Raw genomic sequence first — 27,902 nt, forward strand, 5'->3', positions numbered from 1 at the left:
CTCAGCTTTATTTATGAGTGAGGGGAATTGCATAGCATAGCACTGGTAAAAAGCATATCAATCAATCAAACTTTATTTGTAAAGTGCTTTTCATACAACGTGCAACTCAAAATGCTTTACATAGTTAAAACCACATCAACCACGCACAGACGCACATAAACACACTCAGGAACACAGTTTAAAATAAAGACAGTTATTTATGCTGCATATGTGATATTAAAACTAGAATTTAACCCATGGTTATATAAACTAACTTTGATTAGTTATCCATCTTAGCTGTGTCTAAAGCAGAGTTTGGATGCAAAGTCCCAACTCCTAAGGACAGCTGGTGTTAGTCTAAGTCCAGAAGATTCCACTTCATCTGGTCTCAGCTCCTTCATCCACCTGACTTCTTGATCCCCAGAGAAATGCAATGCTCTGCAAGCAAACATTTGTTTATAAACTGGACCAATGGCTGGTCTCTCCTTTTCTCCTCCTCTCTCCATGAGTGTGTATGTGTTGTCAGTCTCCGGCCGCACTCATCTCTCTTGAACTGTGGCTCATAAGAGTCTTAAAAAAAACCTTCTCTGGCCTCGTCTTGCTGTCAACCTTTTGTCCCAGTTTTTCACTTTCTCGGTCATGACTTTATGTAAAATATATTTTTATGATATATAGAAACATCTCATTAACTCAAAAGTTACATGTCTTACAAGACAAAGTGATGACAAACACACTGATATCAAATACATGCATTTCAGATGTTTCTATGTGGCCTTTTTACTTTAAAATGTTACCTTTATGTTAATATACGATCGATTATGTGAAAAGTTACATTGATTAAGATAGTTTCATTTGTACTTGCATATTTTCTTAACAGCAAAGCTTAAAAAACACAGGATAAAGTATAAAAACTGGTTTATTAAACCATTCTCTTTGGCATCTAAAGAGTAATAGGCATCTCAGCTCATCATGTCCATCCAGTGAACAAGAGACGCACTGATCTTACCACCTTTTTTGACAATACAAACACACAGAGAGACACACACACACACACACGTTTATCGTGGCGTTTATTATAGCGATCGGGAGCAGGCGTCGCCCACAGATGAGTCTAACCTGCTCTTCCTCTCTGCAGGTTGTGAGCTGGGCTTTAGACAAACTGGAGCTTTCAAAGTACGCAGACAAACCTTCCTGTACCTACAGTGGAGGAAACAAACGCAAGCTGTCCACCGCCATCGCTCTGATCGGATACCCGTCACTCGTCTTCCTGGTGAGGACTCCATCAAAGTCAGTCTGACATGTTGGTCCTTGTGCTGTGTGTAGGAGCAGCTGCTGTTAGGCTCTGACTGGTCATCATGTTATCCTGTGACTGTCAGATGTAGGGAAAGCTGTAAATGAATGTTGTTAATGTGCTGTGATGAATGAGTGGGTCAGACAGCAGTAAAGAGTCACCAGTTGTTATGACAACCAGTTGAAGTGATTTACCTGCTCTCTGATGTTTCCAGGATGAACCGACCACTGGGATGGACCCGAGGGCTCGCAGGTTCCTCTGGAACCTGATCCTAGACATCATAAAGACAGGACGCTCAGTGGTGCTGACATCACACAGGTGCGCCGCCTCACCCTGTGTTGTTGATGTAATGTGTTTGTTGATGATTTTAAATGATTTTACTGATGATTTTAAATGTTTTTTTGTTTTGTTTTTTTGCCGACTTTAAATGTTCTTATTGATTTTAAGCTGTTGAATGTTTTCTGTTGCACCTTTTGATCATGTAAAGCGCATTGAGTTTTTACATTGTGTGTTTTTGCTGCAGCATGGAGGAGTGTGAGGCCCTATGCACTCGGTTGGGGATCATGGTGAACGGCAGGTTCAAGTGTCTGGGCAGCATACAGCACCTGAAGAACAGGTGAGGAGTCCTCATCCATCACTGCTGTTCTGCTCAAACCGGTGCCCGTGTTAACTGATGTCTGACCTCTAACACTCCGTCACCAGTTAACACAATTACCAGCTGGTTTCTAACACCACTGAAGTCACTGCAGCATCACACAGAGGCTCTGCTCTCTTTAGTTGTGTTTTCATTACTTTTGGAAATGCACAAAATCTAAATATTTCAATAAAAACTGGTAATGAAAACACCTGAATTTTGAAAAACCACATATCGCTAAAAAGTTTTCATTCTTTCATCTGGAGAAATTTCAGACGTTTTGTTATAGAAATGTATCGCAAAAGCACAATGGAAACACTTTTTTCGCAAATACACGTCACATGACATGATGTATCTGGTCACATGACGTGGTACGTGAGGACAGAAGAGGAGACCAAGACATTTTTAAGCATTATACTTAAAAATTATTACTGCCACATTAGACATGAAATAAGAAAGGAATGCAGAGTGTTATGAGGAGGTTTGGAGCGTCCATCTTCAGTTATGAGGCACCAAAACAACCTTCAATGGAAACACGTTCAAAGAGCAATTACACTTTGTAGAAACTTTAGAAACATTGCTTTTATTTTGCGAAAATCTGTAATGTAAACCCAGCTAGCCAGTTTGTGTGTAAATGTAAATAGATGTTGTGTCCATTATTGAAGGTCTCTGATGTCTTTTAGGTTTGGAGATGGCTACATGATCACTGTGAGGACCAAGAGCAGCTCTAATGTGAAGGACGTGCTTCGCTTCTTTAGCAGGAACTTCCCCGAAGCCGTGCTGAAGGTAAGCAACGGTAACCTTGGCGACACGCCTCACTGCCTCCGCCAAACCTCAGGAGTGTTTGTTTGTTTGTTTGTTTTGAAAAATGGGGGAACAATTACTATTAGTAAAATTGACTTTTGAGAAGCAATTGGTACGATGGCTAGAATTGATTTTACTATTGATAAGGTCATTATAAAATGCATCTGCGGCACTTATTTCATGTTTCCTGTGATTGTCATGTATTAAATAAAAACCTTGAGAGCTGCGACAACAATTTGAATGATTCCCACCCAGGGTTTCTGGGGGAATGAGGCGTTGAGAATGCTTCCAAAACAAATAAACTTAGTGTTACCAAATACATTATAAATAAAATATATGTGTGATTGTGCGTTTATGACAGAGTGTTAAATGGTCTACACACGTGTGTGGTGACGACAAAATGACCCTTAACATAAAGTGGGGGGATACATTACTACCGTCCCCCCTAAACTGACATCTGTGTGTGCTGCGCCCGCAGGAGCGACATCACACCAAGGTGCAGTTCCAGCTGAAGGCGGAGCGCATCGACCTGGACCAGGTGTTCAGTAAGATGGAGCAGGTGGTGGAGGTGCTGAACATCCAGGATTACTCCGTCAGTCAGACCACCCTGGACAATGTCAGACATGTTCCTCACACACTGTTAGCTTCTTAGTTGTAACATGTGCAGCACCGTCTGACGTTAGCTTCTCCTTCACGACAGGTGTTCGTCAACTTCGCCAAGAAGCAGAGCGACAACCTGCAGCAGCAGGAAGTCCCGCCCTCTGGTGGCCGCCCCTCTTCCCTGCAGCGAATCGTCGCTCTGCTCAAACCTCGGCCGGCGAATACGGAGCTCAGCGCTCTGATTGGAGAAGAGGAGCAGGAGGAGGAGCTAGAGAGCGACGACGACGAAGGACTGATCAGCTTCGAAGAGGAGCGGGTGAGAACAAATAAACCACAATATTGGTAATACTCATCGATCAAATGAACAAAGTGTGTGTGTGTGTGTGTGTGTGTGTGTGTGTGTGTGTGTGTGTGTGTGTGTGTGTGTGTGTGTGTAGGTGCAGCTCTCCTTCAGCACAGACACTTTCTGCTGAGCGGTGATGGACGCGTTTCTCTGGAGGATCTGAACTCTGGTCAGAACCGAGGGACACGTTGGGAGGAACCAACGTCCTGCGGGTGACCTTTGACTTCCTGCTGGTGACCTTTGACCTTCTGAGGGTGACCTTTGGCCTCCTGCGTGATGCGAGGATGATTGTCAGTTTAGCGGAGACATTTCCTGCTTCTCGTGCACACGCTGTCCATAAATAATGAACTGATGAACAAACAACCAGATGAAAAGGTGAAGACATTTGTTTACTGTTTAAGTAAACAAACAAACAAAGAAGAGATGGAAAGATTGTTTGTTTTCTTTCCTTTAACCAACAGAAATGACAAGATGTTTGTGCACTTGTTCTTTGTTTGTGTGATTGTATGAACAAACCCAATAAGATCCAAAGATGTTTATTGTTTACTGGAGTAAACAAACAGACGGACTAATGAATGATTAGCCATGTGAGACGAGGTTTGTTTGCTGTTTTTAAATTTGTTTTGTTTGTGATGACATTTGGCTGAACAGTGGTGGAAAACGTTTGTAAAAGTCTGCGTACGAGGGTTTTCTTTTGTTGTAAAGGTGCAGACGAGGCCTGAGACCTGCAGGGGGCGCTCCTACTAAATAACAGACTAACTCACTGCTGTGCTTTCCATTGCTGCATGTGATCTACTGTTTGTGTGGTCACACACTGTCCTGATGTTTTCCTAGTGAACTGTTTCTGTCATTAAAGCAGAAAAACACTCTTCTTTTTCTTCTTCTCTTCTCAGAGGAAGCACAGAAACTTTACCCACCGCCATGTTTAATCAGAGATAAGGAACGTGTTTCTCAGATCTCAGAAAACCTTCATCTTAACTTCTACCACAGGCAGGAAATGCTTAACAGGCAGGAAATGCTAGTTACACGTCACTTTTTCTTTCCTCCGACGAGAAGTATATAGTCACATCACTAGAATCTCCACAACACTTTCATTTTTGAGTGAGTTCGTGGTTAGTGGGAGCTTCTACAGGTTATAAATCAGGAGGTTTTGAGACGTCTGAAGGTCTTTGAGTGATGAGTGAGGAAGCTTCAACAGTCGGTGAGTAAAGATCCAATCGTCACAAACTGCTTTAAAAACAGCTTTTATTCTGAAAACTGAAAACACCAAAAAACACCACGTAGAAGTCCACAAATGTGGAAGCGTCTTCTCATGCAAACTACAAACTACTGAGTCTTATTCCTTGACAACACTGAACAAATAAAGCAGGTATAGCTCAACAACTAAAACTGATCAATCAATCTTTATAGATTAAAGTGTCAGATCACAACAGTGATGTCATGACTAGGGCTGAGACGAGACTAAAGGTGCGTTCACACCGAACACAACTGAAGCAACTCGATTACATTAAAATCAAAGGAAATGACGCAACCTCAAGTTATCTCTCCTAAAGCGACGTAACGTGTAATTTGAGCAACGAGTTCATGCTCGACCTTGTTGCTCAAAGTTGAAAAATGTGAACTTTTTAAGCGACTTCAAGCAACAAATCTCTCGTCCTTCACTGTCTGTAGAGCGGAGGCTGCAGCCACACCCTACTCCCTCCCGCTACAGTGCAAACGGCTGCTGTGGAGGCTGCACAACTTCCTCAATTTATCAGGGCAAAATTAAAGTGGTTAACTTCTTGAAAACCACAGCAAGTGATCAACCCTCTCTCTTTCTCTTTACCCTGTCACCGGCTCAACACACACACACACACACACACACACACACATTGTTCCCTGGTAAAAAAAAAAAAAACACCACTATGTACAAGCGACACATAAGGGGTGATGGAAGCAACTGCAGCGCAGCGTTCGCGTTTGGTGTGAACGCACCTTTATGGGCAGAGCCGTTTCTAACTTTGTGGGGGCCAGTGACTAGCTTCTCTGGCGCCCTACGCGAGATTTTCTTTTGGCGCCCCCTTCTATGCTGTTTTTTTTTTAAACCAATTAATTGATATTTACATCATTGTTATATTGTTATCAGAATAATTTCTAACACTTGCATAGTGGTCTTTACCATATCCACAAAGATGCTTTACATGAGGAGAAAACATGAGCAAAATTACTTTTTTGACATTTTATTTAATTTTGATGAAAAGGTTTCACATACATATATAAAAGAACACAAACAAGTAAATAAAAGTCAATTTAAAGATCTTAGTAACACGTTCAAAATATAAATTATTAATATTATTAGAGTAATGCATTGCACAAAAACAAAATACAAATAAAAGACAGATAGTGGTGGGTTGGTATTCTTTTTATTTAAATACTTATGACTAAAATATTTCACTATTGACATTCACATTTTGTGAAAAGATGCAAAACTTCCAGATTTAACATATCAATACTGAAATTGCAGTAATGAACACACATCAATTTAAACAATTGCAGTTTGCAGAGGTATTGCACAAGGAAACTATTTAGTAAAAATAGCGTGAATTTGTGGTGGTGATTTATAAAGCAGCTTTAACCAACACAAGCTAAAAAAGCCCCATCCATTCATCCTTTAGTCCAGCCATACTAGTTTATTCTAGTGGTTTTTCTGCCAGCAAAGTCATTGATTACATCGTCACATTTCAGAAGGGGACAAACAGAATGTGAACCCACTAGCTAGTCTATCAATCAAACCAAGTCATAGGATACGCCTGATGTGATTAGATATTTATAAATATTTAGATATTTATAAATAGAAAAAAGCTGTACACATTTAAGATGTGGCACAAAGCAGATAAAAGTAGATGAAAGTTATTTATTATTTATGAAGTAGATAGACGCAGAATACGAATAAAACACAAGTTTGCAATCACAGAAATTCACTTTGACATTCAGAGCAAAATCACATCATCGTTTTTTTTTTTTTTTGTCTTTTTTGCATGTTGCAAAGGGCAACGGAAAAAAGCATTTTGCACAGCTAATTTTACATCAAACCTCGTTTCTTCCCTGGTCAAACATTCTTATCTTCTTCATACCATAATTTCATCTTTTCATTAACGTTTTTTTTTTTTTCCTTTTTTATGTGATGTGTTCTCGTCTGCAGTCATTGTTCCTGTTGTTACTCCTCCTGACTGTCCTTTTCTCCGTATCTCCTCGAGCTTTCTTTTCCAGTCGTTGTTTACGTTCCTCCAACCCTCCAAACAAAAAATTATTTTCCTTTTTTCCTTTCCAAGTACCTTCATATCCTTGGAAAGTCGCCTCAGCATACGATACATCAGAAAGGCACATGCACATACTCCCATCATTAGCAGGCCAAAGATCATGACCCCTAGCAGATAGATGTCCTCCACATCTTCCATCGTCAGTAGAGAGAGACAGAGCATCTGGTTTCTCCCTCGTGCATCCATGACATATCCACTTGGGTATGTGTCCTTTGGACACACTGGTTTGTGCTGTAGCAATTGCCTCGTCGTGAAGATTTTGTCGATGGCGCTCAATGACCAGTTGATGAGTTCCATGTCGTCGCTGTATTGTTCGATGAAGAGTTGACTTGGGACCTGTATGCGTGTAGGAATATCCTCCGTGTTTTCTCCTTAAATCTTGTCAGATTTATGGATTGTTGTGTCTCTGCGTCAAGGCTGTTCCAGAGGTTCATGGCTCTATACACAGTACTATGTTTCCCAACGTTCGATTTGACCCTGTCTGGTCTAAACACATTATTATGTCTGAAGTCATAGGAATTTAGATTGTATGTGAAACGTTTTTGTATTTGATGTGGTAGTTTCTTAGATGAGGCCCTAAATGCGTGTATTTGTGTGTTGTAGTGTATTATTTCTCGCAGTTTTAGGTATTTTGCCTTCTCGAATAGTTCGTTTGTGTGTGCGTTGTGTGGTGCTTTATGTAAAATTCTTATAGCTTTTTTTTGTAGTTTAAATAGTGGTTCAAGATACGTTTTGTAGTTATTACCCCATATTTCAGAGCAGTAATTTAAGTGTGATGCTATGAGTGAAGAATAGATTGTTTTAAGTGATTTGGTTTGTAGGATTTGTTGAAGCTTCCATAGGATGTAACTGCTTTTGGCAACTTTGTTTTTAACTATTTGTATATGTTTTTTCCAGGTCAGCGTGTCGTCCATCCACACTCCTAGTACCCTATATTCTTTTACTTGTTCTATTATTTCCATGTTTAGTTTCAGTCTTATATCTCCTGTTATTTTTTTCTTTCCGAAATTGATGAATTTTGTTTTGCTGACGTTTAGGGCTAGTTTATTTACATCTAACCATGTCTGGATTTTTGATAGTTCTTCATTTGTTGACTCTATTAGAGTTTTAATGTCTTTACCTGAGCATAGGATGGTTGTATCGTCTGCAAACAACGTTAGTTTGAGGCAATTTGAGACTTTGAAAATGTCGTTTATGTATAAAATGAACAGTTTTGGCCCTAAAATTGGTTATTTCAGCTGTTATGGTGTTTATTAGACTCATAGTTAGATTATTAACGTCTCTGAATTTTTTTGAAGTACAGGTTGTAATTATTCTATCCACCTCTGCTTCTGTTACTTCTTCAATATGAAATACTTATCAATGTCTTTCTTCTCATTGTCAAAATGGTTCCATTTAAGTGTTGGGTGTTGTTTGATCCCTTTCTCCGTGTCTTTTCCAGTATTTATGAAAAAACTGTTGAGTTCTTGTGCTATTATGTTTTTATTGTATTCTTTTACATTGTTTATTATAAAGTGGTCTGCATTTTTTCTTTGCTTTTGCACATAGTTATGGTGTTTATAATTTCCCACAATTTTTTGTTTTTGTTTCTATTCTCTTTTAATTGTATTTCATAATATTCTCTTTTTTTTCTCTTAGTAAATTATTGACTTTGTTTCTGTATTTTTTATAACGTACTTCTGCTTTCAATGTTTTTTCTGTAATATACTTTTTATATAATATGTTTTTCTTTTTGCATACGTTGGCTATTTTCTTATTAATCCATGGTACTTTGTTTGTTTTACTTTTGATTGTTATTTGTTTCAAAGGGCAGCATTTATCGTATATTGTTGTTATTGTGTCTGTAAATGTGTCATATGCTACGTTCACGTCTTCTTCATTGAAAACACTCTCCCACGTTTCTCTTTTTATCTGTTGTTTAAAGTTTTCTAGTTGTTTTTGTCCTTCCAGTCTTCTGTATGTCAATGAGTTTTGATTTTCAAGGTTCATCTTCTTTTTAGTGTTGAGTATCATAAATATTGGTAAATGATCAGAGATGTCATTTATTAATATACCACTCGTTAGATCTGAGTTTTGTATGTTTGTGAAGATGTTGTCTGTCAGTGTTGAGCTGTGTTTATTAATTCTGGTTGGTTTTGTTAATCCATTTGTGTACATGTAATTAATAAAGTCTTCAATGTGGGTATTTTTTAAAGGATTTAAAATGTTTATATTGAAGTCTCCACATATCAGTAATCTCTTATATTTAATTTCTTCTATCATTTTAGTTAGTTTCTCATTAAATATGTCTATTTTACAGTCAGGTGCACGATACAAACAACAGATTATTATCTTACTTCCCTCTGGACTTGTAATTTTCACTGTTATACATTCCATCACTCCTTCCACGGTTAAACTCATCGATTCTATAATCTCCATCTCAATATTTTCTTTTATGAATAGTGCCACCCCACCTCCTGGCTTGTGTAATCTGTTCTTATAGACAAATTTATATCCTTTTATCATAAACTCCATGCCTTTTTTTTCTTTGAGCCAAGTTTCTGACAGTGCTATTATGTCAAACCAATACAATGTGGAGATGTAATCCTTAGTGTCTTCAAAATTTGCATACATACTCCAACAATTACAATGAATAAGTGACAGACCTTTTTCCTTCTTTGTTTCTACTTTGAATTCAGTCTCTGTATAGTAATAACAGTTTGTGTATTGTTTCCAGTGTGAAAAGTTGTTTGGGTCCACTTCGTCCACTTGATTAATCTCCCGTTGTTGATGTTGTTGATAATGTTGTGAATGATTTTTAGTGATTCTTTCCATATCCATAATTTCTATCAGTGTTCTTGTCGTTTAGGTACCTCATTCGTATTTTTCCAGGTCTTCCATCCTTTCGATTAGAATGGGTTTTCCATTTTCTTCTCCTGGGGGTGTAATGTATATCCTGCAGCCTCTGGTCCAAGTTTTCACAATTTTTCCTCCCTTTTTCAGTTGTCGTGCCTTCCATGCAATACTTGCATTCTGCTTCGTCAGGTTCTCGTTCATAAACACCATCTTTCCTTTAAGTTTTCTGCCTTGCTTCATGATTTCTCCTTTAAATTTAAGTAATAAAACAATACAGTTTTATTAAAAGTAAAAAGGTCTCTGCTAAATTAGAATTTATTCTTAATAATTTATGCATCTGTAATATGTTTACCTATCTATAGATCATGTCAAGTAATTTATACACATATATAGATAAATACATTAAATAAATAAGGCACCCTGTATAAAACACAAACTGTGACGTCACTCCTTACATGTACTGTACATAATAATACATAATTCTCTTAAAATTATGTTAAACTACAATGAAATAAATGTATAGACCGCTGTTGTCATGCAATCAATGTTTTTGTTAAGCTAGTATTTTATTTGTTTCTGTTTAGCACTAGCTGCTAACATGCCTTAGCATGGTTGCTCTGCTAGCTTGTTTGACTATCATGGATTAATAAATTGTCATAAATCTTCAAACACTGGATTATCTCTGGCTTTTCCACGTTTTCCTCCTCTTCTTTCTCCTTTTTTTTTTTCTTCCCTGGGCATCAGATCATTAGTTTGGTTGTTTAGACATGACGCCATGTGCTGCAGCAGTAAACAGTAAACAACAGGTCCTAGCTGCCTGCCCTGTGTCACACTTCAGACAACCTGTCAATCCATTTGGGGGGCGGGAGTAAAACTACTTATTTATTTATTTATTTTATTAAAACTAGACTAACTAATTATTAATAATAACAAGTTTAGTTTGTTTGTTGTAGTAGTCAAGACCGGTCTTGAGACCAAATTTTAAAGGTCTCGATCTCGTCTCGGACTCGTGATTTTCCCTCAAGAACGTTCGAGACCAGCACTAATTCCTGCTATTTTTAAACTTTTTTATAATGTGATAATAACACGGAGAAGAACAGGATAAAACAATCCTTTATTCAGTCTTTAATCCACCCTGTATAATGACCACAACCTTCCTTAATGTGACTGAGTGACGTGTGTGACACACACACACGCACACACACACACACACACACACACACACACACACACACACACACACACACACACACACACACACACACACACACACACACACACACACACACACACAAGCAGGAGAGAGAGGCGGGAGCTAAACATTTCCGCTAACTTGTTGGTTGTGAAATTTGGTTTCACGAACCACAAAGAATACATTTGTAAAAGCACAGCAAAGAGGAAACACTCTGTGGTGTGTAGATGACCAGCCATGTTATTTCTTGGCAGAAATGCTTTTAAACACTTGCTGTACATTCAGCTGACATAAAAATCTTGTTTTCAAATATGTAGAATAATTGTGAATTTATTAGTAGCAGTAGTAGTTTTAATATTTTAGTTAATTTTTTGCAGGCAACTTTTTTCTTCGTCAAATGTATTAAAAAGAAACTAAAACTAAAGAGAGATGTTATTTAACTGTCGAACCTTGTCATAATTTTATTTATTTATATATATTCTTTTAAATATGCATTGGTTCATAGGTGACAGTCTCTTGAAATCTGAAAAAAATACTTTGTTTTACTATTTTCATTGGCCCATAACTGCATGTGGGAATGTACGAAAAAAAAATCTGATCTGTTTTAATTTATAGTATAAAGATTACTCCTTTTTTGGGATATAAAACAATTTTTCTTTATGCAACTTCTTCATTATTAATTTGAAACCCAACTCTGGGTTATTGCACCACTCGTGAATATTGAACATTTTTTACATGAGGTCATTGTAGCTTGCCTCTATGTCTTATAATAATATGTTGTTTATTAGTTTTTGTCTATGTTACGCTCAGCCTAGGAGCCACTGAACGGCACACGAACACGTCATCCTTTACCAGCCTCCAGCAGCACGCCAACACATCTTTTCCAAACTGGGCTATTTATTTGAGCCACATAAGAAAAATAATAGGTACCAAACTGGGTTACGCAGAACCCACAAATAAAAGAACATAAGTTTCCGAGCCACCTGGGCCAAACTGAAGAAAACGTATCACCGCGTCGGTCTCGCTGTCAGCTGTCAAAGGGCAGAAGGACGTGCTGCGTGCTGGTTGGAGCGTGGGTATAGGATGACCCGCCCTCTGAACCACCTCTGGCACACCATACGTCATCTGGGTCTTTTTGTAGCCGCCCTCCACCGAAGCTCAGCCAATCCGAAGTGGACCCGTTATTCACAGACCACGTAGGTTGGGCTGTTGATAGAGAGACACCCCCCACAGCGCACAACACAGAAACACAAGTAGCACACAAACAAAACTGACATACGACAACAGTCGTAACATCTAGTGACATCAAAAATGTAAAAAGCATTGCATCAGAAAAACATTTATTTGTGAAAACACAATATTAATTATGAACAAATTTCTCATATTCTTCATTTTTCTCTTTTTTGGGGGGTATTTTTCCTTCAAAATACATTATTATAGATCATCATTATCATAACAGTAATCAAGTGCTGCATCAGAAACCAGTTCAATGAAATGTTTATAATTATACTGGTCATTATTCCCAAAATATGATAATTTTGGAAAACAAACATAATTTAAGAAATCTATTTCACTCACAAAAATATATTTACAGTGTGGAATTTTAATTTCTAAAACATGTTATTGGTTTTCTGGAAATTGTATTTCTGCTGCATCGCTGAGTAATCGTAGTTTAACTTTGTATCAATTGTTTTTCCAAAAACATTCTGGTTTTCCCAAATTGCATTAATCCATCCCACACGTTTTAATAAGGACATATCATGGAAAGGAATGCTCATCAGTTGGTTTAATATGGTCATATATAAATTGCATATACTGTATATTTTAATCAGTTTTGACTTCTGTGTTTGTTAAGTTATCATGGCTGATACCAGGTTTAAAGCGATGGAGAAGCTACTATATATGCTTCTATCACACAAGAAACTGTACCTCACAAAGTATGAATTACAAAAAACACTGTATCTAAAAATTTAAAAATTAAAATACATGTACTCCTTCTTAAACATGATGCTGTTTAAGATGCAGACTGGAGAAGAATTACAAACGTGTTTAAGGGGGAGTAAATATCCGCTGTTTAAGCTGCAGGGGTTGGAACGGTTGCCACCTCCGGTCACAGATTTCTTCGGGTCACAGATTTTGGCACAACAATGGTCTTTCCCCGTTAACGGAGCCTCTGTCCTGCACTGCTGATGTCTTCCAGATCTGCTTAATACACAGACATGTGACCACTACAGCTAATGTTAGCATGTATTTTAGCCGTAGTATCTGCCTACCAGCTGCAGTTTGAGCAAAAACCAGGAAGGAGCGAGAAACACTTGATGTTGTGCTGCCTTGTAGTGCAGGGGTACTAGCACCCATGTTTGCTGTGTTGCACCGCCATCTTGAGCAAAAGTCAGGTACTGCGACTAGTCGACGTCACGTAGACAAAGTCGCGAGACAACTCTAAAGTCAGCTAGTCGATTAGCCTGTTCAACCCCTACTGCACGGTAAATAAATGGTCATGTGATGCGTTTCGATTTTAGTGCGAGAAAGACACATGTAGCGTCACATGAAGCTGCTTGTCATGTTTATAGTTAGATGTAGAACGAGGGACTAGTAAATAAAGCTGATATTAAAGCATCTCACATTGGATCATTGCACGTGTGCACTTGAATGTGTCAGGTTGAAACAGGTTTGAGCTTAAAGAGACATCGGCTTCATTCAGATCAGACGGGTTCAGTTCGTGTACTTCTGGGCTCAGGCCATGTTTTCTTTTTTTGGTTTGATTAGAGCTTTAATCTGGTCGGCTTCAGACAGTCTGTCTAGAACTGACCAGGAGAAAGAGTTTTATATTTCTTCCAAACGCCCTCATTTCTATGGCTTCTTTCCAGGAAACTTTAGGAAGTTTTCCTTTATTATTGTATATTATTGGCTTTTTTACAGTATTTTATCACTTTATTGTTTTTACTTTTTTTTTTGCTTTTGTTTTAATGGTTTCTCATTGTTTTATATCTGTTGTTGTATCGCAGGCTCGGAGGAGTCAGAGCTGAGGGTTCTCCTGCTCTGTAACAATGACTCAGAGAGAAACAAAGTTCTCAGCCTGGTGCTGGGATACAGTGAGCAGCATGAATTTAACCACTGCACGAGTCTACGAGGTCCCATAAATTTGATGAAGAAGACAGAGATGGTTGTGGTGGCCCCACCAGACTTAATGTTCTCCAAAACACCAGACTTAATGTTCTCCAAAACCTTAGAGAAGAAGATGATAGAGAGCTGCTGTAATCACCGCCCTCACATCTTCCTGCTGGCCCTGCAGCCTGAACACTTCAACAAGCAGCAGAAGATGATGATCAGCAACATCCTGGACATGTTCAATGAGGAATCCTTCCATCGCTCTGTGATTCTGATGTCGTCTCCACCACAGCAGAGTTTTGAAAGGTTAGTTTCTATTTCTTACTTCCACCAAGGAATCAAGGAGGTAATATTTCCACAGCCTTTATTTACTTATTTATTAGTTTGTTTATTACCAGGATCCTGTCAAAAGTGTTCAACACATTTTGACCGAATTCTAACCAAAGATAGCCATTAGACCAAAGAGGATTTCGTTAAATTTTGGAGAGGATCTGGATCATTATCCTGATTCTGGATCAGTTTGAAAAAATCAAAAAATCCATATCTGTCATTATTGGCAAAATTATGCCCTGTATTTCACACAAAGACTTCTGCACATTTAAAAAAAACTTTCTTTTTATTATAAAATTGAGTGATTTGATACCGTATATCAGTGTTTCATTTACTCCAGTATTTGTGTTATATTATTGAAACACTGTTTCTTCAGTATATGGTACTTCCACATACACTCAAAGTTTTGATTTTAGCTTTAGTTCATTGGAAAGTTGTCTGGGTCAGGGTTTTTTCATCCACTGTGCAGATCATCAGGTGTGTCATGGGAATCTATACAATTTCACCCAAGGGTGCCGGTTTATGATTTTGCTGGTGGGTGCTTACTAAGGATGTCCTGATCAGGTTTTTTGCCACAGAGTCCGAGTCCTTTGATTTTGAGAATTGGTCGATACCAAGTTCCGATCCGATACTTCTACAATAAATTAAAAAGATAAAGAGAAATTCTGTGATGTAGCTTGATCAATCAAGCAATAATTTAAAAGAAAATTCACTTTAGACTTTAGTGCAAGATTAAATGATATTAAATAAAAATGTCTAATATAAACATGAATAGTGCCTCATCTTAAAATACCCAACAGGCATGTTAACAAATAAGAAAATAAAAGTGCCACAGTGCTGTAAAGGCCAATAATGTGCTATTAGGAACTGCACTCTTTATGCTTACTCTCCTCATTTAGTTTCACAGATTGAAATTTATGTTTTTGTTGATGAAAAGTATGACAACTACATTTTGTTGGCATTGCAGGTTTAGAGCATGTAAAGTATTAGCTGCTTACTAAATAAAGTGTGTGAGGTTTGGAGATCAGTGTCACGGTCCGGTGTGGGTGTGGACCCAAATGCAAGGAGAGATGGAGGCAGGATAGAGGAATAGTTTATTCTTCAAAATCAAAATTTAAATCCAAACTCAAAAAACAGGGGAGCAGGAACAGGGAGCAAGACCAGACACTAACGTACACGAACAGGGAGACAACGAACCAGCAACCACACTGTGACCAAGCACTCATTAAATAGTGGAGGAGGCCTGATTAGGAATGGGCCACACCTGGGTGCAAACATGAGGGAGCTGCTCAATCACCAAGCACTCACACAGACATCACTGGGGGGTGGAGCCACAAGCAGGAATCCCTGAAACACAGACAAGAGTTAACACACAAGACTGGACTCAAAATAAACAAAGACACAGAATAACTAAACTTAACCAACAGAACATGACAATCAGAATCAACTTTAATGGCCATGTAATGTATGTTATACACACGAGGATTTTGACTTGGTAAACTGTGCTCGCTCTAACAATGTAAACATTAAATAATAACAATCAACTAGAAAATATATAAATAGTAGTTAAAGACTAATATGTGCAAAACTAAATATGATAATATAACAAGATAATAAGATAACTGTTTAGCGTTTATTTAGCTGTTAGAGGTTGATTTAGAACACACCTGCTGTAGGCGCTTGATATAGAAAATACTGCAGTAGATTGACTTAGGATGGTCTATTCTCACACACAAACATACACACACACACGCAAAGCACACAAACACACCCTCAAACATTTGTGAGCAGTGCGCAAACACACTATCACCATCTAGTTACCAGAGAGGCTAATGATACGTTTCGTCTCTTCCAAACAGAACAAATGTTGTAGGGATTTACCTGCTGTTGAACTCATTTATTCACAAACGTCTGAGAACTTCGGTCTAACTTTCCACCTCCGCTCTGCATCCAACTTGCTCTGCTGACCAAACAACAGACATGGTTCCTCTTTTTGACACAAGTTATTCTGTGTTGTCATGTTCTACTAATTCTGCAGCTTCAGAGCTTTCTTATCCATTTACACTATAACCAGAGCGCTACTGTTTACCTTCGCAGTGCAACATTGAAAAGGCTCCGGTGATGAGGCGTAGCGTAGCGTTCTGAATGTTGTGTAATCAATATACCGGTACGGCGGTATGTTAAAAATTGATATCATAACAAAGATATATACCGGTATTTGGTATGAACCGGTATACCGCCCACCCCATAATGATAATTAATATACTTATATATCCGAGTCCTAATCGGGAGATAACATCCGATTCCGATCGGGCCCGATCGGATTGGGACATCCTTAGTGCTTATCACAGGTGTGCGGATCGAACAATATCTATAGTATCGATACCAATGCTGGGATTAGTATTGAATGATACAGGTGTAAAAAGATTGGTCCTTTAGTTTTCTCTCCTGTGAACACTGACTGCTGGGGTTTCAGCAAAGATTAACCTGTCTGTGTGTGTCTGTCACTGCTGCTGCTCAAGTGTAAGTTCAGTTGTGTAAAAGGCTGTAAGATACAGTAAAAGAGCTCCACTACAAATGTATACAAGGATATGAAAAATTGAGCCACAGAAACAAAGATGTATGTTTTTGTTGGCAATGCAGGTTTAGAGCATGTAAAGTATTAGCTGCTTACTAAATAAAGTGTGTGAAGTTTTCAGATCAGAATCAGCTTTAATGGCCATGTAATGTATGTTATGCACACGAGGAATTTGTATATATAAACACATTTATTTTATTACATACTTGTGACCATCAGCAGCCCCTAAGGAAGGGTAAGAAACACTTTATTAAAGGGAGAATATAAAAAGAGAGGCCAGTGTTACAACTTGGTATGGGGGAAGGGAACAGGCAGCTTTTCCCACAGCCCAAGGCATGACAATGCAAGAGCCACTTCTGTGAACTCAGGCGCCACCCCGGGCAGCAACAACAAGAGCCAAGGAGCCCCAGACTAACCCCCCATGACCAGATGGTCCAGAGACCACAGGCTGAGAGGCAGCCAGTGCCCCCACATACAGACCCAAGAAAGCCCCAATGAGATGAGGACCCAGCGCACCTTGCTACCACCCCAACCCCTGAGAAGTTCTGAGTTGCATTGAGTGTAGCATGAGGACAGTGGCTGTGATCGAAATCACATACTCATGTAATGGGAGAGCCCGTATGTCCTGAGGATGTGGAAGACGTCCACCAGATTGGAATTATGATAACAGGTCTTCTGCTGATTGGAACTGGCATTCTACTGATTTATTGCAAAATTTGGATTATGTAGACAGCATTATTGGAAAGCTGCTAGTCACTCTCAGATGGAATCCACCGAGGTGAACTTTAAGGAGGAGTGGAGAGTTTGTGTCAAGGTAAATAGCCACATTATTGGATTAATGGATATGAATGACCAGGAACAATAGGGCTGGCAGTCAATGTTATGACTGGCCCATCTGAAGACTATCTTCTCTTCATTTGGCCCCCTGAGAACAGCCTGTTGTCAATGTCTGCTTTTTTTGCTACGCACTCTTCCATGGACGGTATGTTGATTGGATGGTCTGACCATTCCCTCACTTTACCATTAACACCTGGGATCTTCGTCTCGGCTAACGAACTCTCGAGGTCATCTCCACGGCATAGCCATCAGACGTCATCGGCATTGAGAACTGTGAGAGACTGCAGCATATTCTCACTCCCACATTTATTTACACACACAACCCGTTTTTTATTTCACCGTCTCCTCTGGCACCAACCCCTCCTCCTTCCATGCAGATGGCAGCAAGGTTGTAAGGGCAGCGCCACCCTGTGCCCGATCTCCGAACAACTCATCCTAAGACCCACCCCCTGTGCTAACGTGCTGTTGTATTGAATTTAATGTTGTGTTTCAATGTTTGCTGAGGCCCTCTCTACAAGGGCCTAGTTTGGTTTTGTCTTTTTTTACCTATTCTTCTTACCCATTGTTCCATATTTCCCATTTAAGAAACAAAGCACTGCCCTGCTGCAGCTGCTCCACAGTTCTCCCATTGCTGTCCCCCCATGTTATATGTGATTGTCTTTTCATGTTTCTTGGTCGGGATGTAACTGAAACTGAATTACCTCTCGGGGATAAATAAAGTATTCTGAATCTGAATCTGAATCTGAAGCTTTCACTCAAAGCTGGTTATTGGATGAACAGCACCTGGGTGGGCCTTGATTAAAATGGGTGGGCCTCAGACACTGGAAGTCTGTTCCCATTGCAATGCTTTCACAATTTTTCTTTATTCTGTTTTTTGGAACATGACAGTTTGTTTAATATACTTTACGTCAAGTTACTCTCGCATCTGCCAACCTTCCCCAACCGGTCTCCTCAGAGCGACAGGCAAAGTGGATTCGGGCGCTCTAAACCAGGCTCGTGTCAGAAGCAAAACCCTGTGCTGAACTCAGCAAAAGCTTATGAAGGTAGTGTAAAACCTGCATGGCTAATAGATTCTCTCTGCCGAGTTGAGCAGCCACGGCGAGGAGTAACACCCTGCATGGCCACACTCACTTTTGCCATCAAGATCTCCGGACCCTCTGAGCTTCAGTCGAGCCACTGAGAACAATGGACTAATCATTCCACTGGGACTGAAGGTGACGGAGAACTCTAAATTCTAATAGTAACAACATTCACAAAACTTTTCATGCCTAAAACGCACACACTCAATCTCATTCTCATACTGATCAAACGACAGAAGCTAACACACACATGCACACATACACTTCTATATTCCATCCTGCTCCGTTGATTTGATTTCTCTGTCTTTCTTTCTTTTACAAAGCTTTCTTTTCTCATTTTACGTACTCTAGTATTAGCCTTAGTTTAGCGAGCATAACGCTCTGTAGTGTTGTTTGTATGAATATTAACCTAACTGGCAAAAATCAGAACAAACCTTCTGATGTCACCATTACAAAAGAAGAAATTCGAAAGGCAGTAAATACATTAACAGGTAAATCTCCGGCAGTGATGGCCGACCAACTTAGGCTGCTGTACGTGAGCTGTATCGTTCAGTTTTGTTCCACCAAATGGGGCACTACATTTTCTTTTTTTTCTCATAATATTTAATAAAGGTATCCAAGCAAAACGTTCTCCACACATTATCCTGTAGTTAATGAGAAAAGTGTAAACATGGAGGAGAGTATGCAGCGCAGCTTCACCTGATAGCGGCGATCAAGCTCGATTAACACCCGTAAAGTGCATTCTTCATGTCGGAAAAGATGGTGGGTAAGGGCCGCAGCCCTTCATCTAAGTCTGATGGGAAAAAATCAAGCAGTGTGCGAAAAAATGGCTCAAAACGTTGGACAGCTAGATAGTGCTAATCAACATGTCGGACAAACCGGTCTCTGATATCCCAACAAACTACGGGTTTCACCTGGCCTGATATCAGTATATTATAAACAAAAAAGATTGACTTGTGCACTAAAGTGTCAAGATAAAACAGAACGGTTGAAAAGACTTGTAACCACAGTTGAAGGCTCTGAAGCAGTTTCACCAAAGATGCTGCGTTCAAAGAACAGGTTGATAAAAGTTACTCCATCAACAACAAGCACTTCTTCAAAGTCATCAACAAGCCAGCACATTCTGCCTAAAAGCAGGTATGTTTACTCACTTTTATTTATTTATTCAGAATATGCAAATATTGCTTTTTAACAAATTATTAGCACAACATAATATAGAACATTTTGAGGAAGTTAAATATCAATGAAGCTTTGAAAAAAATTAATTAATGACATATACATATGGTCTAAATAAAATTAATATATATATATATATATATATATATATACACACACACACACACACACACACACACACACACACATACATGCATATATATACATACACTCATATATATACACATACATATACACATTCACATTCTCTACCTCTCATCACCATGCTACATTAATTAATAAATAATAATCATTAATGCCCATTATCAATTAAACTCACTAAATAACCTGTTTTTGTATATTTTCTTGAACTGGTTGATATTTTGACTTTGCTTCAGTTCCTAGCTTAGATTGTTCTACAGCTTGACACCAGAAATAAATACAGAAACTTTTCAAGATTTAATTGAATGTTATGCAAGCTAATATATTGCCAACTGGGTTTAGAATGTATTCTTCATATCTTTAATGTAGGACTTATTTGTGAGGCAGCTCAAGAGATGAGAGCATTCTGACTAGCGCTGAACGATTAATTGCATTTGTGATATTATCGCGATATCATAAAATGCTATTTTCTAATCGCAGACTGCAATATTTTTTTTTTCTTGTCCTGTTAAGTTCAGAGTGTTTAAGAAGTGCAGTCCACATGTTTACATGTTTCATGAAACGTGAAGTTAGTTAGACATGTTGAAGAGGTAAAGCCACAGATTTGTTTGCTTTATTGTTGTAATCTGTGCTTTAAAATTTACAATTCATATTTATTTAAAGTTTAAATAAATCTGAAATGGTTTATTATGAAACAGATTTATTTATTGCTTGTGTTCATTGAAAAATACATGACAAGAGGCCCTTGAAAAAATAATGGTATATTAAATCGCAATCGCAATATTGAGGAAAAAAATTGCAATTAGATTATTTTCCACAATCGTTCAGTCTTAATTCTGACACAAATTTATGATCCTGCACTGACCTTTGTAAATGTGTTCATTGTGACTAGATTTACTTATGAGTGAGTTTTTTTTTGTCCCCCACAGAACATCACATGGACAGCATGAACAGCTTTGTCCAGACAGGTCCCTCATGCACCGTGGAGGAAGCTGTACGTCTTACCACATGGGTTATAGCAGTGGCTACACCCGTTTTACTTTTTTATTATGATAAACCTAAGGAAACAGGTTGTATATTTATTTTTATTTTTTCACCCTGGCGTTTATTTACTGTTTAGTTGAAGTGTTGAAAAATAAGTTTGAATAAAATTTTGAGGAATAACTGACATTTGCTTGCTCTTTTTAGGAGGTCTTTCATATTTTGTAACACAATATTGTTGTTTGCAAACACAAAAGTGTAATTTATCTGACTAATCGATGAAAAATTCTGATAGTGAGGACAGTGATATTGATATTTAGTGATGTGTATATGATAATAAATGTAATATGGGACATATATATGTAGTATGAATAAATCTAAATTAAATACTGTTTACAATAATCACTTCTGTGAATATGTACATGTAGTGCAGTTACTGTTTGTGTATGCAAATTGATAATTCACCATTAAATGAGTTATTTTGAAAAAGTCTTTTTTAAATACATTATATTTTGGCTTAGTTCTATCTGTTATTCAGATTTTACCTTAAATATTGCCTTTGAATTGGAATAACATAATGAGAAGTAATTGTGATGTTATTGCTACAGTAGAAGTTTTCTTGATAATTTTATCATGTTTATTGTTCCTAGATAGCAACTTCAGGTATATCACACACTTCAAACTGGTTTATTTTGTACTTCAAATGGTTATTCAGCAGTTTTGGGTTTATTTGACAAACAGGTTCCCCGCGACCCTGTAAAACAGGAGCAAGTGGGTTTGAAAATGGATGGATGGATGGATGACAAACAGGTTTGAAAGTGTAAAATTCCCTGTTTTCCCTTTTTTCAAAATGGGCACCTTTATCATAGTTTTTCTCAAAAACTGCAAGGTTGTTGCCGGAGAAGTTTTTCCTGAGGAATCTCTATATATTTGTGATGTAAAATATAAAAAAAATTAGGTCGTGCCCCTCGGGGTGGAACAAAACAATATTTCTAGGCCTAACTGAATGGTACAGAACATTTAGAGAACAACTTATACCACTATTTGAATTATCATTTAATTATACACTTGAATATGATGAAACTCCCCCATCCTGGAAGGAGGCAGTAATATCTGTGATCCCTAAGAAAAATCACTGCATGAGGATTTCCGGCAGTTTTCGTCACTGCAATTTGCCGTTAACTCTGAGTCAACTGGAAGTTCCAGTCAGCTCCAGATAACTGCCAGGAATTGCCGTAAACTCACAGCACAAGGTGAGAAAGTCACCCCCCAGCTTCTAGGACTGGGTAAGGTTTTCACATGTAAATGACCATACTGTGATCTCTACTAATGCAAATCAGGACTGTCTCCACTGAAAAGACACACAAGTCTCTGGGAGCCAACATGTTTGTATGGGAGCTTTAATTCCTAATGCACATTTTATTCCGAATTAAACTTAAATCCGAATAAGGTAGCTGGTTTATTCCAATTAAAAATGTGGCTTCTCGTCTAATTTTAGAAAAATGACCAATGTGAGCATTAACACAGGAAAAAACAAGGAGTTTTGATAGCAATTTATAGTATATATATATTTCCTGTAAAATGTATGTTTTTTCATGTTGCACATTTGTGTTGTAATTTTGCATTTTTGGAGTACATTTTGTGCATTTCTGTTGTTATTTTGCTTGTTTGTTAGTACTGTGTGTTGGCAGAGTCATTTTTTTGTGTTTTTCTTGTCTTTTTGTGTATTTGTTGTCATCTTCTATTGTGAGCCATTTTGTGTCTTACTGTTGTCGTTTGCTTTATTTTTGTAAGGCAAGGCAAATTTATTTGTATAGTGCATTTCATACACACAGCAACTCAATGTGCTTTACATGATCAAAAAGTGCAAGTTGTAGTAATTTTATACAGCTTTTGGAGTATTTTCTGTTTTTCTTGTCTTTTACTGTATTTTCCTGCAATCCTTTTTATATATATATATTTTTTTACTGTATTCCTGTTTTTGTTTTGTGTGATTTTCTGCCATTTTGTACGTTTACTTTGGAAAACTAGACCAAGGGCTGCATGTGGAAAAAACAAAGAGTTTTTATAGTAAATTTGTATGTTTTTGTCATTCTGTTTGTTTGTTGTTGTCATGTTTTGAGACATTTTGTGCATTCTTTTGTATTTTTTTTGTGTACAGTATTTTTCCTATAAAATGTATAATTTCTGGAGTTATTGTGTATTAGTGCTTTGTTTTTTTGCTGTTTTTTTTTTTTGTTGTAATTTTTGTGTATTTATGTTGTTGGGGATGTAATGTTTTGTAAATTGCACACAAAATTTAAATTAAAACACTGAGTTCATGAGTTTAAATACTTAAATACCAGTTCAATGTTAAAAGACAGTTAAAAGTGTTAAAAGAGTGTTAAATAGACATGATTTACTTGATTCTTTATTGTTAAAATTCAGATTGAGTGATGTTTATCTGTGATTCACAGAGTGTTCTGAGTTAGACTATCTAGGATCGATTGGTTTTGTCTCCACCCCCACACGTTCTGTTTTCCTCATTCTACTAACGCTCCTGATGGAGGAAGTAGACCTAAATCACATTTGTGATAATTTCTCCTCTTTTCAGGTATGTTAATAGTCAGAAACACAACTTATTCGTCAGAAATAAGTTACTAACAAGTAAAGAGTTTCATGACTTGTAGTTTTGATATTTGAGTTCGATAAGAGTTAAGTTTTATGAACAGTAGTAAGTTAGCAGACGAGCCTGTGCCATGTGTAGCGTGTTCTGTTGTTAGCTTCTGTTTCATATTATTTGTATTATTATAATAAAAATGGCGTGCCCTCCCACCCCCCTACTAGTACGTTTCTGACAATTATCGGCACAGGCGAACTTCTCAGTGAACTGCTGATAACTGCGAATAATCCTGGGCTTTTGCGGGAATTATCAGGCATTCACAGGGTCGATAATCTCGGTTTTCATGCAGTAAAAAACAGCAAGACTTGTTCAGATTACAGACCTATATCACTACTCAACACGGACTATAAACTGTATACTTCTATTATTTCAAAAAGATATGAGCATTTTATTAGTGACATAAATGAGGAAAATCAGACAGGCTTTATTAAGGGAAGTTAAACCCATGATATTATTATGAGAACTCTACACATCATAGATCATATCCAAAATAAAAATATAAATGCAGCCTTGATTAGCCTGGATGCAGAAAAGGCATTTAACAGTGTTAATTGGAATTTTCTATACTTGACTCTTAAACAATTTGGACTCAACAACAAAGCCATTAAATGTATTAAAACACTTTACCAAAGACCAACTGAAAGGATAAGAATAAACGGCAGCCTGACTGAGAGCATAACCTTAGAACGGTCTACCAGGCAGGGTTGTTGCTGATCACCAACCTTGTTTGCAGTTTTCATAGAGCCTTTCACCCAAGCAATCCGGCAGAATAAAGACCTTAAAGGCATAAAGGTAGGGATGGGAATCAAAAACCGGTTCTTTCTGAGAACCAGGTCCCAGTAATCCAATCCCTAGGAATCGGTTCCTCTTACGTTGCAAATACATAACGATAAACTCATCCAGGTCATGTATATTGTGTTTATGCTAGCACCAAGTGAAGCTCCTTTCACCATATAAAGTAGTTGTTCGCTTTCCACTGCGGAGAATCCACCTCCTCCACCCACAGCTGTGCTGTGTTTGTAGCGTCTCTGTTGCTACGCTACTCACTTCCGGGTTCTGTACACTCGCGTTGAAGTTGCTTCGTGCACTGACTTTTCTTCCAAAAACAACACACTTCTGCAATAACACACACCTTGTCACCAGTTTGTTGTGTCCTCATAACAAGTAATCAGACAAGGGAAAATGGATTGGTACTGATCGTTGTCTTTAGTTTGGTCTTTCTTTCTTTTTTTATTTAGTTAGCTCTTTCACACACATGGCTGATGATGTCACATATGACAACCAGGGGACGGCGTCTCCGAAGGTCCATTTATAGAAATGTGAACAAAGATTAAACAACAGCTTTACCGTTTAAATACATAACAATAAGTGCAGCTGTACTTTTGGTTGATATGTTCTTTTTTTTTACAAAGAAATTATTTGTTTTATGTGTGAATTAGTTTTGGATCAAGTTGTTCAAGTTCAGAAGGAGCACTGTAAATATTCTCAAATGTTTGTAGCCAAAGTTTAATACATTGCTTATATTATTATTGATAAGATAATAAAGAGTTAAAGTAAACAAATCCATTTGTATTATTTCATTCCTCTACCCAATGAGAATCGATAAGAGAATTGGGAAGGAATCGAATCGATAAGCAGAATTGACAATGGAATCGGAATCACTAAATTCTTATCAATTCCCATCCCCTGATAAAGGTTGGGAGAGAATTACACACCATTGGGCTTTTTGCTGACGACGTGATCTGTTATTTAGAGGAACCAGACACATGTATTCTCATATTACCAACGTTTCAGTTGGAAAAAGTTTGGTTTCTGCTCGGGATATAAGCTGAATCTGACTCAAACGCAAATTTTATCATTCAATTATCACTCCTCTAAACACATACAATGAAAATGTAATTTGGATTAGAATGCAACAAAAATGGAATATCTTGGCATCACCCAAACACAAAGAATCGACGAAATATACAAAGTCAATTATATCAAAGATATAATATATGAATGATATGGATAGGTGGGCTGTCCTTCCATTAGACATTGGCCCGTGAATAGAGACCATAAAAATGTATATTCTCCCTTGTTTCCTCTACTACTGCTACTACTAGATACCTGAGAAACAATTTAGAATATGGGATAAAATCATTTCAAGGTATATATGGAATGGTCACAGACCAAGAATCAAATTTAAAACAAAACAGATCCGGAAAGAAATATTTTCATGCAGCACAAATTAGACCTGTAATTTGTTGGTGTGATGTGTAGCAAAATAGAAAAATTTAGAGGAATTTGTACAAGGAAGAGAAATTCAAAGTCTTATTGGAGACAAAGAAGAAGCACTAAGTATGGTTAAACATGTGGACACTGTCACCCAATTGACATTAAAAATGTGGTTTAAGTTGGTACTGTCGTGGTTTCCCCAGATGGAGATGTGAACGATGAAAAAGATGTAGTGTGGAAAAAAGGGATCATCGCTGAAACTGGCTTGCATAATAACACAAAGTTTATTAACACAAGCAGAATCAAAAGAACAGGGGAGAGACAAAAACCCTGTGAGAGCAGCCGAGGTCAGATTTACTCTGAAGCAAGAACAGGAGAGAGAAGCTTATATCTTTCACAAAGTTCTCAGATGTCACATGATTACTTAACAACCCTTTTCTGGGACACAAAGAAAGGAAGCAACATTTGTCCATTTAGGTGATAAGACCCTCACATGATGATCTCATTTTGAGGTGGAAACAAACAGCTGGTATTCTTCCAACATCCTGAGTGACCTGTGAGGATGATTAAATCTCCTGGGCTCCGCAGGAGGTCGGAGCCCAGAGTTTGAAAACTTAGCAAGTAAACATTGATTAATTGTTTATTTTTTATCGTAATGTAACAAAGAGGTGATAACAGGAACAAACCTGTTCTTTGATTCTACTGTTCCTTTGCTTGGCCAGGAATGCTGAGGCTAGCACAGTCAAAGTTCAATTTAAATGATTTAATTTCCTACACGTGAAGCAGTAAATACACCTCATTCCCCCCTTTTCGAGGTCCATCAACCTCGAAAAAACAAAGATAACAACCATGTTATAAATAGTCTTAAAGGTTATGACAACCCCTCATCATGTTTAGCCTTAATCATACTGTAAAATTTCCAAATGTGAAAAGGATCCTTTCAAATATCATCCTCTGCCAATTTTAATAAATCTCTAACCAATCAAAATGAGAAAACTAGTATTATTTAGTTAATGCCTTATTTTATCTTATATTTATCAGTCTTTAACTCCAAGTCTATAGACTTACTTAACTCTAATTTAGTTGATTTGTTTTTACTTGAAAAGAAAAACATAAATGTCTAAATGTCTACGTGCATCTACATTAAGTACACACATTGAGAACCTCAGAAACAAACAAAAGGTTGCCCACTGTGAGGTCTGGTCGACCCATCGCACCTTACAGTAAGCCTTTCCTTGCCTAAGCCCCACTGGCCCTACAAATAAAAACCGGAAAAAAATCACAATACCTGAGGTCCCAACATAAGCACTTTAAACTATCTAGCAAACTCTAAAATGTGTATTCGTTAAAATACCTAGTCTAAAGTAAAAATCATTAATGAGGTGGAATACATTGTAATAAACATATTCCAATACAATAAACATCACAAACATGTAGGACACATATGAAAACATTGGACAATTGTTGTTGTTGATATTCCTTTGGCAGCATCAACTTATCGTTCAGTATCACAGTTCATGACGTTCGTTGGGGGAATTGCCATCCATATCTTTGTCCTTCAGTGTCCATAACTGGAGTGTCCATGTTTGAGGTGTCCATGTTCATATAGGCAGGTAGAATCATCTAGCCCCATCACTCCCACACTTGTTCTGGAAGGTAAAAAACATCTGACCAGTATCTTGCACAAACATTAAACACCACATGATAGCTAAATTCTAATTTTTCTTTGTTGTTTTTTTTTTTTTTTTTTTCCTCTATCTTTTTTGATTAATGTTTAACACTCAATGCCTAATTAATGCATTATTAATACGTG

The 27,902-nt window shown here is 37.7% G+C and overlaps 2 protein-coding genes across 6 annotated transcripts in view; both read left to right on the top strand.

The window, feature by feature from the left end:
• LOC114458867 (ATP-binding cassette sub-family A member 2-like) overlaps nucleotides 1-4,522 on the top strand; it is a 65,845-nt gene extending 61,323 nt beyond the window's left edge. For 2 of the 4 annotated variants that reach the window (XM_028441240.1, XM_028441241.1), the window contains exons 42-48: nucleotides 1,115-1,249; nucleotides 1,485-1,588; nucleotides 1,794-1,886; nucleotides 2,588-2,690; nucleotides 3,187-3,324; nucleotides 3,409-3,624; nucleotides 3,746-4,522. In XM_028441240.1, coding sequence (XP_028297041.1) covers nucleotides 1,115-1,249; nucleotides 1,485-1,588; nucleotides 1,794-1,886; nucleotides 2,588-2,690; nucleotides 3,187-3,324; nucleotides 3,409-3,624; nucleotides 3,746-3,781 — 825 coding nt within the window. In that variant the 3' untranslated portion in view covers nucleotides 3,782-4,522. The remainder of the gene's footprint in view (nucleotides 1-1,114; nucleotides 1,250-1,484; nucleotides 1,589-1,793; nucleotides 1,887-2,587; nucleotides 2,691-3,186; nucleotides 3,325-3,408; nucleotides 3,625-3,745) is intronic. The other 2 variants (XM_028441242.1, XM_028441243.1) reach the window with 1 other exon arrangement.
• Nucleotides 4,523-4,561: 39 nt separating this feature from the next.
• LOC114458869 (uncharacterized) overlaps nucleotides 4,562-27,902 on the top strand; it is a 218,649-nt gene continuing 195,308 nt past the window's right edge. Inside the window, exons 1-2 of one of the 2 annotated variants that reach the window (XM_028441246.1) lie at nucleotides 4,562-4,852; nucleotides 13,986-14,394. In XM_028441246.1, coding sequence (XP_028297047.1) covers nucleotides 4,828-4,852; nucleotides 13,986-14,394 — 434 coding nt within the window. In that variant the 5' untranslated portion in view covers nucleotides 4,562-4,827. The remainder of the gene's footprint in view (nucleotides 4,853-13,985; nucleotides 14,395-27,902) is intronic. The other variant, XM_028441244.1, reaches the window with a different exon arrangement.

This window comes from Gouania willdenowi, unplaced genomic scaffold, assembly GCF_900634775.1.
Source record: "Gouania willdenowi unplaced genomic scaffold, fGouWil2.1 scaffold_1_arrow_ctg1, whole genome shotgun sequence".
NCBI classification, from domain to species: Eukaryota; Metazoa; Chordata; class Actinopteri; order Blenniiformes; family Gobiesocidae; genus Gouania; species Gouania willdenowi.